The sequence below is a fragment of the Hemitrygon akajei genome, chromosome 31 (assembly GCF_048418815.1).
Source record: "Hemitrygon akajei chromosome 31, sHemAka1.3, whole genome shotgun sequence".
In the NCBI taxonomy this organism is placed as follows: Eukaryota; Metazoa; Chordata; class Chondrichthyes; order Myliobatiformes; family Dasyatidae; genus Hemitrygon; species Hemitrygon akajei.
The window spans coordinates 21,625,932-21,642,693 of record NC_133154.1 but is presented as its reverse complement, the minus strand read 5'-3'; the positions used below and the strand labels follow the sequence as shown (position 1 = coordinate 21,642,693).

The 16,762-nt window shown below is 49.9% G+C and overlaps 1 protein-coding gene across 1 annotated transcript in view; it reads left to right on the top strand.

Moving 5' to 3' along the window:
• Nucleotides 1-16,762, top strand: part of elob (elongin B) — a 35,769-nt gene that overhangs the window by 3,590 nt on the left and 15,417 nt on the right. Inside the window, exon 2 of the mRNA XM_073033892.1 lies at nucleotides 10,363-10,497. Coding sequence (XP_072889993.1) covers nucleotides 10,363-10,497 — 135 coding nt within the window. The remainder of the gene's footprint in view (nucleotides 1-10,362; nucleotides 10,498-16,762) is intronic.

Below are 16,762 nucleotides of genomic sequence, written 5' to 3'. Positions count from 1 at the left end.
GAGAGAGACAGTTGTAGGCGGAGAGAATTTACCCACATTTACAGAGAGAATTCACTCCTAAACACTTGACAGATATATACAGATAGAATTCACCCCTTGCTCCCCATATATAAAGAGAGAATTCACCCTCAATGCACACAGAGATATACATAAAGAAGTCATAGAATTCACTCTAACACACACACACATACTTACTTCACCCCCCTCATGTGCGAAGAGACAGATATACAAAGAGAATGATTCCTCCCACCCCCAATAAAGAGGGAGGCACTACACAGAGAATTAAACCCCCTACACTGGTTGAAACATACATACAGAGAAATTAATAGTTCCCCCACCGCCACCCTTTTAGCAGAGACAGACATGTTTATAGAGAGATTAATATCACCCATAACAGAGGGGCCATATACAGAGCATTAATCATCATACAGCAGAGAGAGGCTGATCTATGCAGAGAGAAGTAAACCAACCTACCTCCTATGGAAAAAGGAAGCAAATATCAACAGATTTAAATCCCCCATTGCAGAGAGGTAGTTGTACAGAGTTAACCCCCAAATCAGGGAGAGCGTTCAATACAAAAGGATAAATTCCCCCATTGCAGAGAGAGATCTGTATATAAATCTCGTGTTAGGGAGAGAGTCATTCAGAGAACTAACCCCAGACAGTGAGAAATTCAGTGGGTATATTCAGATAGAATTAAACACACCCGACACAGCAGAGAGATATATATATAGAGTATTAACGCCCCCCCCCCCCCCCCCCCATTACAGAGCATGAGCTACATACAGGGAGAATTAAATTTCACATATCGGAAGGAGACACATACAATAATAATTAACCCATGATGCCAGTGAGATTCTGATATCTACAGATTAGATTCCCCCATTACAGCAGAGGGAGACTGATATTAATATTTAAGAGAATTTAAACACTCCCCTCATTGCAGAGAGGCTGATATATACAGAGCCAATTACAGCCTCCTCAGCAGAAATAGACACTATATACACGCAGAATTAAACCGTCCATAGCAGAGATAGGCTGGAGAACCCCCCCCCCCCCCCAATAGCAGAAAGAGATTTATAGAGCAAATTAACCCCTATGGCAGAGGCATACAAAAAGAATTAAAACACCACTCTCTGCATCAGAAAGAGGGAGAGATGTATGCAGGGAGAATAAGACCCCATTGTGGTGAGGGGTAGATACATACACATAAAATCAAACCTTCCCTCCCCACCAGAGAGAGAGAGAGAGAGAGACATAGAGAGAATTAAACTGCCACATCAGAGACAGACAGGTATGGACAGAGAATTAAACCCCCTGTATCAGGTAGGGAGAAGCATGTGCACTGAGAATTATATGCCCATTGCAGTCACAGAGAATTAATCCCCCCCCAACTACAGCAGTGAGCAATACAGATATATACAGAGATAATCAGATTCCCATGCATCAGACACCGACATATGTACAGAGAACCTCTTTTACAAGAATGAAGAGGGTAAATGAGAATTAAATGACCATAGCAGCAAAAGAGAAATAACGCCCCCTCCAAAGAGCTGAGGAGATACAGATACATACACAGAAGGAATTAAACACACCTTGAGAAGAGAGAGATAGAATTCACAGGGACAATTCAACCATACAGACAGATATATACAGGTGTGTGTGTGTGTGTGTGTGTATACACATACATAGACACACGCAGATATATTCCTCCCCCCATACACAGATATATACAGGGAGAATCTCCCCCCCCCCCCACACACATGGAAAGGCAGATGTATACAGTGGGAAATCATCCCCAAGTACACACGTATATGCAGTGGGATGTCACCCTGCATATAGAGGGAAACTGCACGCGCACGCACACACACACTGACAAAACAGCTGCTCTGCCCAAGCCCACAAGAAACTGAAGAGAGTTGTGGACGCAGCTCAGCACATCATGGAAACCAGCCTCTCCCCCTCCCCCTCCCAGACACTGTCTACACTTCCTGCTGCAGCAGTAAAGCCACCAGACTGATCAAAGACACCACACACCCTGGGTATTCCCTCTTCACCCCTCTCCCATTGGGCAGAAGATACAAAAGCCACGTCCCGCTAGGCTCAAGGACAGTTTTACCCCACTGTTATTAGACTTTGGAATAGGCCTCTTGTATGATAAGATGGACTCTGGACCTCACAATCTACCTTGACGTGGTCCTCACAGGTTATTGCCTGCCTGCACTGCACTTTCTTTGTTATATCTTTCTCTGCATTCTGTTATTGTTTTCCCTTGTGTGACCTCACTGTACTGATGTGGTGAAATGATCTGTATGAATGGCATGTGGACAAAATGTTTCACTGTACACAGGACAGTGACAGTCCAGAGGAGGGACATCATCACTCGTGAGGAGGTACTTGCCCCGACTGTCACAGTGTACAGTTGGGACATGTGGACAGAACCCTGCCTGGATAATTAACCACACAACCAATCAGCCAAAGAACAAGCTGTTTATTTCAAGGAAACATACACAAAAACTCCAATATTGTAATATGTACACAGCGGCAGTGCGCAGAATGTAACCAGTTCCGATCCCGAAGCTACAATACCCGGATCTAATCATCAGTGAACTCCGAGTGGGTTGGGAGGGGAAAGATGGGGGGAGTGGGGAGGGGGAAAGGGGATCTACATCAGAACCAGGGTTGGCCACACAGTACACTCCACTCTCTTGCTTTGCAATGGTAAAAGCCACCTCTGCCCACCACTCCACCCATTAAACTGGCAAAAGTACAGCCTGAGCCCTCCCCCCACTAAGGAATGGTTACCCCCACCCCACTCTCCCCTCCCTGCCACCAGCGCCGCAGCAATGTTACATCCCCACCCACTGCAGAATGGTGCCACAGTCTTCACCACCTTCCCAGCTCCTCAGGAATGGTACTCCCCTGCCCCTACCCAATACCACCAGAAAAGGATTCATCCACACATCCCTATAAAATAACCCTCACCTCCCCAACAGTAACACACTCAGTCACACTCAGCCGATTCAAAGAGGCTAAGCAGGTTGCGGGGCTCCAAGGCTGGCCGGCCAGAAGGGGGGCCCATCCTGTCCTCCTCGGCAAAAGGGAGGGGCGAGTCCCCTCCGATACGGCTGAGGTTGGGGCTGGCTCGATTGGGTGTCCTGCAGATGATGAGGGGGGTACAGGAATGGGTGGAGAGAGCAGAGACCAGAAACAGTCGCAATACCTCAGACAACCTGATAGATAAACCCCCTAAACCCCTGGATTAGATCCCAACCTCTAACCCACACCCAGGATCTGTTACTCTTTATATAAACCCACTTCTAGGACCTGTTATTCTATATACAAATACCTAAACACCTGGATTAGATCCCAGCCTGTAACCCTCTCCTGGGGATCTGTTATTCTATACTGTATAGAAACGTCTGGATTAGATCCCAGCCTGTAATCTATTCCTGGGTCAGTTATTCTATGTATAAACACCCCAAACATCATGATTAGATCTCAGCCTGTAACCTTCTCCTGGGGATTTATTATTCTATATATATAAACACCCCGAACGTCTGGATTAGATCCCAGCCTGTAATCCTCACCTGGGGATTTGTTATTCTATATATAAACACCCCGAACGTCTGGATTAGATCCCAGCCTGTAATTCTCTCCTGGGGATTTGTTATTCTATATATAAACACCCCATCACAGCCTGTAGTTCCTGAAATATAACCATGCTGAATATGGCACACCTTCAGATACTGGAATGTTCAGCAGTCAGGTTTCGTGGGGTTGATGTGCTCCCTAATGAGGGTTTGGGGACACTGTTGAGAGAGGACAAATTACTAATGACAAAATTCAAGTGTCTCATCCCATCACACACTCCCAGGGTCAGAAACAGAGTGAAACTTCCTCCACACTGTCCCATCGCACACTCCCAGGGTCAGACACAAGGTGAAGCTCCCTCCACACTGTCCCATCACACACTCCCAGGGTCAGATACAAGGTGAAGCTCCCTCCACACTGTCCCATCACACACTCCCAGGGTCAGACACAAGGTGAAACTCCCTCCACACTGTCCCATCACACACTCCCAGGGTCAGACACAGGGTGAATCTCCCTCCACACAGTCCCATCACACACACCCAGGGTCAGACACAAGGTGAAGCTCCCTCCACACTGTCCCATCACACACACCCAGGGTCAGACACAAGGTGAAGCTCCCTCCACACTGTCCCATCACACACTCCCAGGGCAGACACAGAGTGAATCTCCCTTCACACGGTCCCATCACACACTCCCAGGGTCAGATACAAGGTGAAGCTCCCTCCACACGGTCCCATCACACACTCCCAGGGTCAGGCACAAGGTGAAACTCCCTCCACACTGTCCCATCACACACTCCCGAGGTCAGACACAGAGTGAAGCTCCCTCCACACAGTCTCATCACACACTCCCAGGGTCAGACACAAGGTGAAGCTCCCTCCACACGGTCCCATCACACACTCCCAGGGTCAGACACAAGGTGAAGCTCCCTCCACACTGTCCCATCACACACTCCCAGGGTCAGATACAAGGTGAAGCTCCCTCCACGCTGTCCCATCACACACTCCCAGGGTCAGACACAAGGTGAAGCTCCCTCCACACACACACCACCCCAACACACACAGAGACAGATGTATTCAGAGAGAATCCACACATGTGTTGGCTGGAAGGGAGTGAGATGGATTCAGGGCAAGTGAAACCACAGCACACTCTCACCCACAGTGTTTTCAGTGGGGTGGGGTTTCATGGTGGTGTGTGATGGCATGAGGCAAAACTGCTTGAGAGGGATTAGTTCCCTATGCCTCTATGTCTGCATAAGCTGTTGTCAAGCTGCAGTGGTGGGACTTGTCAAGCTGGCTGGACTGGTAATGTGACAGTACCTGAGCTAGGATGGTATACAAGCAGCAAATGGTGTATGCTGGAAACACACAGGCGATTGGGCATTTAATGTTATTTGGAGGTTTCCTGGTGACTGGTACCGGGAGCACTTCATTCCTCTGTCATGGAGTCTTACACAGATGTAACCATTGCCAAATTTGCACTCGATTTGGCGGGTTAGTTGGTAAATCAGCTTATAGTTGTATGCCAAAGAGAAAAGAATCAGTTTTGTGTACGTGTCATTTCACTACATCGTAACATCGAGAGTACAAGGGAAAACAGTCACAGAATAATGTGTTGCAGTTACAGAGAAAGTACAGTGCAGACGGACAACGAGGTGCAAGGGCCATGGCAAGGTAGACTATGAAGTCATGAATCCCATCTTATCGTACTGGTGCACTGTACAATGGACTTCTGTATCAGCTTTTGTACCTTCTGCCCAATGAGAGGGGGGAGAAGAGGGAATGCCTGGGTAGGATGGGGACTTGCCTGAGGCAGCGGGAAATGTAGACGGAGTCCACGGAGGGGAGGCTGGCTTCCGTGATATGCCGAGCGGTGTCCGCAACTTCTCGCAGTCAAGGGCAGAGCACACCAACCTGAGATGGATCCGGTGAGGGTCGGCAGGTTCACAGCACATTTCCTTAACCTCCTGAGGAAGTGGAGGTGTTGGTGACGTCTACATGGTTAGACCACGACAGGCGGATGGTGTGCAAACTTGGGAACTTAAAGTTGTACGATTACTCCTAGAGCATGGTGAAGTGTGGCAAATGAAGTGGGATTGGAGTAGTGGGGCAGACAGGGCACCTCAATAGAGGGTGCAGTTGAGGTTCACTAGGATGGAGCCTTTCATTTACAAGTGAGACTGGATCTGTGCTCCCTGAATTTCACAGTGTCACTACCCTCTGGCTAAAGAAATTCCTTCTCATCTCAAACATCCTCTCCAAGTCCATTCTCTCGAGGCCTTTCAATATTTGCTGTGGATGCCCAATGGCTGAACTATGATGGGACTCTTTAAGTTGAGTAATTCTCTCATTCAAGTTGCTCGATCTCAGAGCTCCGCCTCTTATCACCTCCCTAGTGTACTCTTGACATAGAAACCGGATGTACATCCCACCAAACCCTCGGAGCAGAAATCCTTCATCTCTCCCATCAAGTGGCCCAAAACACTTAGAACGAATCCCAGAATCAGCTGTCCTCCAGCAGCCAGTTATTAAAATGTGAGTGCGGTGGACGTACTGGATCCACAGGAGGTGGTGGTCTGAGAACGGGTCTGGCCGAATGGAGGATGCTGATAAGCAGGAGAGATATCGAGGCAATCAATGTGGAACCTCCCTGCCAAGATCTTCACAAGAAGGCACTGGAGTCAGAGATGAGGTTCAATAAGTCACAAGAGCCTACTAGCTCCTTTAACTTTGCTTATGCTGGGTCACGCTGGAGACCAGAGTGGCCCTCCTCGAGAGTACAGTTGAAATCTCCCCCGAGGATGATGCACTCCCGCGGTCGCTGAAGCTCAGCAAGGTGGACACCTGATGGAACAGTGGTGTCTGCAACCCTCCATGCCCGGGGGGCACACACAAGTTAATGTCATGCATCAGTACACCATCCGGTACACGGCAAAATCTTGCAGACAGCCGGGAACGATATCCTGGACTTTTACAGTTTCTGGTTGGAAAGTCAGGGCCGGTAAGATTGCCACCCTCCAGAGAGTGAGCTGAGGGATCTCTGTCTGCCACTGCAGGAGTCAAGTGGACTCACCTTCTGGGATACTGCTTATCTCCTGTCCCTAAGGACTGAAAGACTGTTAAACTTGCGGAGAGAGCCTCTGTTGCCGTTCACATGGAGACTAGCTGTGGTGAGCTTCATGTCAGAAGTACGCTAGGCCTCAGCACCAGCACCCTTCGATTCACCCTACGGACTGCAAACGAGCGAGAATGCTCCTTGTCCCTCCGGGTTTGAGTGGTGCCAGAGCCATCTCTAGATAGTGTCCCGCTATCTCTGAAACTGTGAGGCTGCTTTTCACCCTCACCAGGTCATCCAGGAAGGTTTGAAGTTATTGACTATCATTCCTGGTTTCCTCTTCCGTTTGAGGATGGCACGCAAAGACCTCACCAGCCTCGGCATGCTGGACTAGCAAAGGGAGGCTCAATTCAGCCTATACTTCACAGAGTTGAGAATAAGTTATTTGATTTCCTCAACGGGTGTCAGCTGTGACTTCTCGGGGGGGGGGGGGGGGTGAGGATGTCCATTGTCTTACTGTCAATGAGTTCTCCTCTACCCCCTCAGTACACATGGAGCCCCCACTTCTTCCTCCCCGTGTGTAGAGCAGGCGGGATCACTTCTAACCCACACTTCACAGTGGTTACTTCACTTGCACCTGCTGATTCCACGTCCGCCTCAGTCCTGTTCCCAGAAACAACAACAAAGGGATAGCCCCTAAGAATTTCTTTGGAATCGGTGGTTGATGGGGTCGCGTGCTGAGTATATCTCTCACCTCGGGTGCCAAATCCCGAGAGTGAGAGGGGCTTGTCACTACTTCACTGTCCTGCCTCTTAGGAGGTGCTAACCAATAAGTCCTAGATGGAGACCTCCAGAACCGTCTCCGTGGTCAGTCCAGGGACAACCCCCCTTCAGCAACACCATCTCGTCCGCACTCCCACCCACCCCAGGTCTCGTGGCCACATTTGGAAGTTGAAGTTTGGGCCAATCTTCCCTGAGATTCCTACGCCTTTCAATGACTCCTGCACACCTGTACTCTTCTGTTGAGGGAGGGCTCCTTCTCTTCAGGCCGGACAGAAAGCGCTGATGCATCCGGTACCCTTTGCTTCCATTGCCCCTTTGACTCCTGCTGCCCTCCAGGGCAAGCAGGTTGCCCAGTACAAGACACAAGTATGAGTGTGACCACATTCTTGGGCGCCTTCTTCCCAAGATGCTTTCTCTTCTTCCTCGCTTTCCTGCCTTGCAGAATCTCCTCCTACCCCTCCCTGCACCCGTGCTACACGCAGTCTTTGGTTTTCCCCTACTGAAACTCGGGCAGTGGTGCCAATTGGAGTCCTTTGGCTGAGGGTAGGACAATTCCCTTGAAATTGCCCCACTTCCATGTATGTATGCGACCGCAGGTACTGAGGGCTCCAGTACACCTGGTAGCTTCCCTGTTATAACGGATGGGGAAGCCTACCAGGTGTACTCAACTGACTCTCAACATCCTCCTCCCTTGCCAGCTCAAAAATAGCTGCCGCAGGAAGGATTACGCTGCTGAGGATGTAAATCTTGAATTTGTTTGATAGTGGTAATCTCCAATCTTGTCCCAAGATAGGGAAGGAGGCCTCAAAAGGAATAAATGGTTTGACGTACCAGAGGACGATCCTTTGTGTGGGAGCAGTCACCACATCCAACTGCAAAGAGGTCTCTAACTTTCATCCCATAACTGATGCACCATCCCGTCTGTCCTCGGGTGTCATTGCCTCCTTGAACTCTTTCTCAGAGCTCAGAATGACATCTTACCCAACCAAGTCCTCCATGGCCTCTGAACACTGTTATTCTAGGGTGCAAAATACGTTGCATCCCACGTTCAACCACGACTGTCTGAAACAGAGCGCTGTCCGAGAGCATGGTGGCAGTCACCCTTCCATAGTCGTCAGAGGTCTGCAACTCCCAGGAGACCATCTGACATGGCATGACGGCACCGCGGTCCCAACTGGAAAACGGATAGGACGATCGCTGCTGAACTGTGGGCAGCAGTGTCCATTGACAGAGTTACTGAAGCGAGTAGGGCTCCTACATGGAACTTCCTGCAGTCCACCTGCTCCTGTGGTGCCAGCGGATCCCGTTGGTATGACTGCCCTGAGATTGTGGGATCCTGGGAAGAGCTGGAACACGTCACTGCCGGTATGGCACCAGAAATTCCAATGTCAGGAAAGGCTCCGTCAGTCTTGAAGAATTGCCAGCCGGACAGGAAAAGAGTGAAATTTCCAAAATGTTCCTGCACTCACACCAGTCAAGGAATACAACGAGGCAGGAGGAAGGAGTGTTGTCCTGATGTTAGCAGGGGATCAGTGGTGATTCGCTCCCTACTTTCCAGTTGAACCACTGCGACAAGAATCTATGCATTCAGCAGCCACCAACAAGCACAGTCCAAGCTGGCGGAAAAACTCCCAACTGAAGCCTCTGCACTGAAACAACCTGAGATGTTCAAGAGACCCTTCGCACTTCCTCCAATGCATCTGGAAAACTTTCTCCTAGCTCAATCAAAACATCTCCGCACTGTTTCTGTCCCTGGGAGTGTGTGATGGGATGTCATGAAGGGAGATTCACTCTTGTGTCTGACCCCAGGGGTGTTTGATGGAACGGTGTAGAGGGGGCTTTACCCTATGTCTAACCTTAGGAGTGTTTGAATTGAATTGATATTATTATTTACGTACTTCACATACGAGGAGTAAAAATCTTTACGTTACTTCTCCGCCACAGTGTGCAATTTATAGTAATCTGTAATAGTATCTACAACAGAACAGTCAATATAGCATTGAAATACAGATGTATCAGCGTGAATTAATCAATCTGATGGTCTGGTGGAAGAAGCTGTCCCAGAGCCTGTTGGTTCTGGCTTTCGTGCTGCAGTACCGTTTCCCAATGATCCTTCGGGCTCTTTTTACACACCTGTCTTTGTAAGCGTCCTGAATAGTGGGAAGTTCACATCTACAGACGCGCTGGCTGTCTGCACCACTCTCTGCAGAGTCCTGTGATTCAGGAAAGAACAGTTCCCATGCCAAGCAGTGATGCAGCCAGACAGGATGCTCTCAATTGTGCCTCTGTAGAAAGTCCTTTGGATTTGGGGACCCATACCAAACTTCTTTAACCATCTGAGGTGAAAGACACTGTTGTGCTTTTTTCACCACACAGCTGTTATGTACAGACCACTTGAAATCCTCAGTAATGTGTATGCTGAGGAACTTAAGACTGTTCACCCTCTCAACCCCAGATCTATTGATGTCAATAGGGGTTATAGCTGCCTCCATGCATCCTGTAGTCCACAACCAACTTCTTTGTTTTTGTGACACTGAGGGAGAGGTTGTTTTCTTGACACCACTGTGTCAGAGTGATGACTTCTCTGTAGGCTGCCTCATTATTATTTGAGATTAGGCCAATCAATGTAGTATCGTCAGCAAATTTAATTAGCAGATTGGAGCTGTGGGTGGCGACACAATCATGGGTGTACAGAGAGTAAAGTGCAGAGAGTGTGGTGGAATGGTGTGGAGGTCTTCTCACTCTGTCTGACCCAGGATTGTGTGATGGGACGGTACGGTGGGGGAGATTCAGCCTGTGTTTGACCCCGGGAGTCTGGGATGGGATGTTGGAAGCTACACTTCCATTCCTGTTAGTATGTGATTGAACTGGGGGTACCTGCTGTTCTGGAAGGGCTAACGTCTCCTTTTGCCCCCCCCCCCCCCCCAACAGGATGTGTTTTTAATGATTCGCCGACACAGGACAACAATATTCACCGATGCCAAAGAATCGACCACAGTTCTGGAGCTGAAGAAGGTAGTCGAGGGCATCTTGAAGCGATTGCCTGAGGACCAGCGACTCTACAAGGTGTGGTGACAGTTTGCCTCTTCCTAATGTGTGGCTGTCCCTGGAGTGGGTGATGGGGCAGTGTGGAGGGATCCTCACCCAGTATCTGACCCCGGGAATACAGTATGTGATATTCTGGTGTGGAGGGAGCCTCACCCAGTATCTGACCCCGGGAATACAGTATGTGATATTCTGGTGTGGAGGGAGCCTCACCCAGTATCTGACCCCGGGAATACAGTATGTGATATTCTGGTGTGGAGGGAGCCTCACCCAGTATCTGACCCCGGGAATACAGTATGTGATATTCTGGTGTGGAGGGAGCCTCACCCAGTATCTGACCCCGGGAATACAGTATGTGATATTCTGGTGTGGAGGGAGCCTCACCCAGTATCTGACCCCGGGAATACAGTATGTGATATTCTGGTGTGGAGGGAGCCTCACCCAGTATCTGACCCCGGGAATACAGTATGTGATATTCTGGTGTGGAGGGAGCCTCACCCAGTATCTGACCCCGGGAATACAGTATGTGATATTCTGGTGTGGAGGGAGCCTCACCCAGTATCTAACCCCGGGAATACAGTATGTGATATTCTGGTGTGGAGGGAGCCTCACCCAGTATCTGACCCCGGGAATACAGTATGTGATATTCTGGTGTGGAGGGAGCCTCACCCAGTATCTGACCCCGGGAATACAGTATGTGATATTCTGGTGTGGAGGGAGCCTCACCCAGTATCTGACCCCGGGAATACAGTATGTGATATTCTGGTGTGGAGAGAGCCTCACCCAGTATCTGACCCCGGGAATACAGTATGTGATATTCTGGTGTGGAGGGAGCCTCACCCAGTATCTGACCCCGGGAATACAGTATGTGATATTCTGGTGTGGAGGGAGCCTCACCCAGTATCTGACCCCGGGAATACAGTATGTGATATTCTGGTGTGGAGGGAGCCTCACCCAGTATCTGACCCCGGGAATACAGTATGTGATATTCTGGTGTGGAGGGAGCCTCACCCAGTATCTGACCCCGGGAATACAGTATGTGATATTCTGGTGTGGAGGGAGCCTCACCCAGTATCTGACCCCGGGAATACAGTATGTGATATTCTGGTGTGGAGAGAGCCTCACCCAGTATCTGACCCCGGGAATACAGTATGTGATATTCTGGTGTGGAGGGAGCCTCACCCAGTATCTGACCCCGGGAATACAGTATGTGATATTCTGGTGTGGAGGGAGCTTTACTCAGTATCTGACCCCGGGAATACAGTATGTGATATTCTGGTGTGGAGGGAGCCTCACCCAGTACCTGACCCCAGGAATACAGTATGTGATGTTCTGGTGTGGAGGGAGCCTCACCCAGTATCTGACCCCGGGAATACAGTATGTGATATTCTGGTGTGGAGGGAGCCTCACCCAGTATCTGACCCCGGGAATACAGTATGTGATATTCTGGTGTGGAGGGAGCCTCACCCAGTATCTGACCCCGGGAATACAGTATGTGATATTCTGGTGTGGAGGGAGCCTCACCCAGTATCTGACCCCGGGAATACAGTATGTGATATTCTGGTGTGGAGGGAGCCTCACCCAGTATCTGACCCCGGGAATACAGTATGTGATATTCTGGTGTGGAGGGAGCCTCACCCAGTATCTGACCCCGGGAATACAGTATGTGATATTCTGGTGTGGAGGGAGCCTCACCCAGTATCTGACCCCGGGAATACAGTATGTGATATTCTGGTGTGGAGGGAGCCTCACCCAGTATCTGACCCCGGGAATACAGTATGTGATATTCTGGTGTGGAGGGAGCCTCACCCAGTATCTGACCCCGGGAATACAGTATGTGATATTCTGGTGTGGAGGGAGCCTCACCCAGTATCTGACCCCGGGAATACAGTATGTGATATTCTGGTGTGGAGGGAGCCTCACCCAGTATCTAACCCCGGGAATACAGTATGTGATATTCTGGTGTGGAGGGAGCCTCACCCAGTATCTGACCCCGGGAATACAGTATGTGATATTCTGGTGTGGAGGGAGCCTCACCCAGTATCTGACCCCGGGAATACAGTATGTGATATTCTGGTGTGGAGAGAGCCTCACCCAGTATCTGACCCCGGGAATACAGTATGTGATATTCTGGTGTGGAGGGAGCCTCACCCAGTATCTGACCCCGGGAATACAGTATGTGATATTCTGGTGTGGAGGGAGCCTCACCCAGTATCTGACCCCGGGAATACAGTATGTGATATTCTGGTGTGGAGGGAGCCTCACCCAGTATCTGACCCCGGGAATACAGTATGTGATATTCTGGTGTGGAGGGAGCCTCACCCAGTATCTGACCCCGGGAATACAGTATGTGATATTCTGGTGTGGAGGGAGCCTCACCCAGTATCTGACCCCGGGAATACAGTATGTGATATTCTGGTGTGGAGAGAGCCTCACCCAGTATCTAACCCCGGGAATACAGTATGTGATATTCTGGTGTGGAGGGAGCCTCACCCAGTATCTGACCCCGGGAATACAGTATGTGATATTCTGGTGTGGAGGGAGCTTTACTCAGTATCTGACCCCGGGAATACAGTATGTGATATTCTGGTGTGGAGGGAGCCTCACCCAGTACCTGACCCCAGGAATACAGTATGTGATGTTCTGGTGTGGAGGGAGCCTCACCCAGTATCTGACCCCGGGAATACAGTATGTGATATTCTGGTGTGGAGGGAGCCTCACCCAGTATCTGACCCCGGGAATACAGTATGTGATATTCTGGTGTGGAGGGAGCCTCACCCAGTATCTGACCCCGGGAATACAGTATGTGATATTCTGGTGTGGAGGGAGCCTCACCCAGTATCTGACCCCGAGAATACAGTATGTGATATTCTGGTGTGGAGGGAGCCTCACCCAGTATCTGACCCCGGGAATACAGTATGTGATATTCTGGTGTGGAGGGAGCCTCACCCAGTATCTGACCCCGGGAATACAGTATGTGATATTCTGGTGTGGAGGGAGCTGTACTCAGTATCTGACCCCGGGAATACAGTATGTGATATTCTGGTGTGGAGGGAGCCTCACCCAGTATCTGACCCCGGGAATACAGTATGTGATATTCTGGTGTGGAGGGAGCTTTACTCAGTATCTGACCCCGGGAATACAGTATGTGATATTCTGGTGTGGAGGGAGCCTCACCCAGTATCTGACCCCGGGAATACAGTATGTGATATTCTGGTGTGGAGGGAGCCTCACCCAGTATCTGACCCCGGGAATACAGTATGTGATATTCTGGTGTGGAGAGAGCCTCACCCAGTATCTGACCCCGGGAATACAGTATGTGATATTCTGGTGTGGAGGGAGCTTTACTCAGTATCTGACCCCGGGAATACATTATGTGATATTCTGGTGTGGAGGGAGCCTCACCCAGTATCTGACCCCGGGAATACAGTATGTGATATTCTGGTGTGGAGGGAGCCTCACCCAGTATCTGACCCCGGGAATACAGTATGTGATATTCTGGTGTGGAGGGAGCTGTACTCAGTATCTGACCCCGGGAATACATTATGTGATATTCTGGTGTGGAGGGAGCCTCACCCAGTACCTGACCCCGGGAATACGGTATGTGATATTCTGGTGTGGAGGGAGCCTCGCCCAGTATCTGACCCCGGGAATACAGTATGTGATATTCTGGTGTGGAGGGAGCTTTACTCTGTGTTTGCCCCCTTTCATTTTACAAAAATACGCTTATTACAAATTCATGCCACTACACCAATGTACAATCACAAACAAAACCCGTCCGAATCATGACTAACACAAACTAAATTAACGCATTCTCATCTTCTTCAAGATCCCTTGAAGATTTTATCCCTGCGGTGCCCAGCGGTTTCAAATCACCTCTGTTCCCCATGGATGCCACGTGTTGTGTTTCCAGTCATAACCCCTGAACATTTCCAGGCAGTGAGCCCAGTCTGTCTCCAGGACCCACAGATAACTATCTTAGCCAACCCCAGAAGCAGGTTAACTAGGACACCCTCCTCCCTCCCTTTCCCCTCTTTACTGGATAACCAAAGATGGAGAGGGTGGGGCTAAAATGCAGCCAGAAGACAAGAAACAGCCCCCTCAGATATGCAAGTAGGGGCTGCAGCCTCGTGCACTCCCATGTACATATGGTTCATGGTTTCTTCCAGCCAGCAGAAGTGACAAGCAGCTGGGAGATCCGTGTACAAGGGGAGGGCACCATAACAGAACTGGCTCCCAGGTGTGAAGATTGATACACGGCATGTTGGGATGGTGAACAATGGCTAGGAAATGGATGGCGCAGGGTAGCAGCTCATATAGGTATCCCCTACCTGCAGCTCTGAAAGGGACTGCAGGTATCAATGTGAGATGGCTCAAATTTTGAGGGACCAGCTCCCAGATAAGAATCTGTGGCTTGGGGCCAACAAGAAACTCCAGTTGAGCAGAGCTGGGCTCAGCTAGAATCATTCTACTGACCTGAGCTGCACCAGCACCCAATGATGTAGGGCTGGGGTAAGACCTTAGCAAGTCCTGATAGAAGCCAGGCAGCCTCTGCAGAACAGCACGGCTGACGTCCACCAGAGATAGCCAAGCCACTTCGTTAAGGCGGTGGCCACTCTGAAGTAGGGCCGTCATGAACACATGACATCAGAGAGGGTGCTTGGACTACAGCAGTCTCTGCAGGGTCCTGAGACCAAGAGTCACCAACATGTGTGCAGACGCACACCGGCAACTGTCTACCATTTCCAATCAGGAGACTCGGGACCACTGCAAAGTATTTCCTGCTGCCCCAGAAGAAGTCCACTAACTTCCTCTGCAACATGGCCATTCGATACCAAAAAAACCTTACCTCGGTAGGAAAGTACCCTCAGGAGCCAGGCCATGACATTCACCTCTAGGTCCTCCCAATTCGCCAGCCAGGCCTCCCAGAGGAAGATGCTTGGTGCTCCAAGCAAAATGTTTCATCACCCCCGGCAGGGAGTCTACCTGCCGTTGACCCACTAAGAGTCTGGAACACTTTGCCCAGTTGATCCTGGGGAATGATGGAGCTGCGTAAACCTGGCATCAACTGCAGGTCACCGGGATCTGTCAAATTGGGAGCACATCACTGGTATAGGCCGACAGGCAACCTCCGTGCCCAACTTGTACAGAACTAGACCCTCTGAGCTGGACACAGGACTGGCCCTACATAGATGGTGTACAACCAGTGAGACTTGAGGATTCCCTGACGTACTTTCCTGTGAAAGGGAGTGGGCGCCATCAACGATCCATTGACCTTGATGAGGCACTTTGTGGCGGAGTGTAACAGCCAAACCCATGCTACAAGGTGTGGTCCAGGCCTGCAGAGTGCCCACCAGGAAACTGTCATACCTAGTCATATGCTTTCTCCTGGTCAAAAGAGAGAAATGCTGCCAGGGACCCAGTGTCCTGGAGCAGGTGGATCAGATCCCGAACTGGATGAACATTGTCCAGAATGGACAGGCCCAGTGCTACATTGCAATGGTCAGCATGGATCACCTACCCCAACACTGAGCCAAGACTGTTGGCCATTGCCAACAGTCCACACACAAAATGGAGACCAGACACTTCAGATCTCCTTCCTTGGGCAATAGGTACATGACAGCTCTCCATCACAAAAGGTGAATCTTCCTAGTGCCTAGGCTGTCGTCTAGAACAAGACTATGATCATCTTCCAGGACATCCCAGAAAGCTTGAAGTGACTCAATGGTCAGGGCATCTAGGCTGGGGGACTTGACCCTCAGGAATTGCTCGAAGGGCTGTAAAATGAGGAATAGAGCTCCATTGTCTGTGGTCAAGGAGATCCTTGTTCGGGCCTGCATTTCTTGGAAGTCAGAAGAATGTCCTTATTAAAATATATATGATTGTAACGAGCTTGACAGGATAGGTGTTGAGATCTTCCACTCATGGGAGTGTCACAAACATGGGAACCATAGTTACAGGACAGGAACTAGTCTTTTAAAATTGAAGGGTGTATTGAAAGGTGAGCTGAGACAGCTCAGCTCAAATCTGGAGCAGCCAGCCTGACCATCAGCAAACCCTCCCAGACCTCCCTGCATGCTTCCACATTTGCTGGGTCTGGCGAGAACAAGGGCTCATAGAAAGAGAATAATTCTTCGTTGATTTCATCAGGCGCATTCAGAAGCTAGGAACTGCTCTCCTCCACTTCTCTAATGAATAGAAGTAGGGTGAGCCATAGTCCAAATCCTGCAGCACGCATGCATCTCGGGGCTGCTGGAGCTACAGATCTTTCAGTGAATCCTTCCTT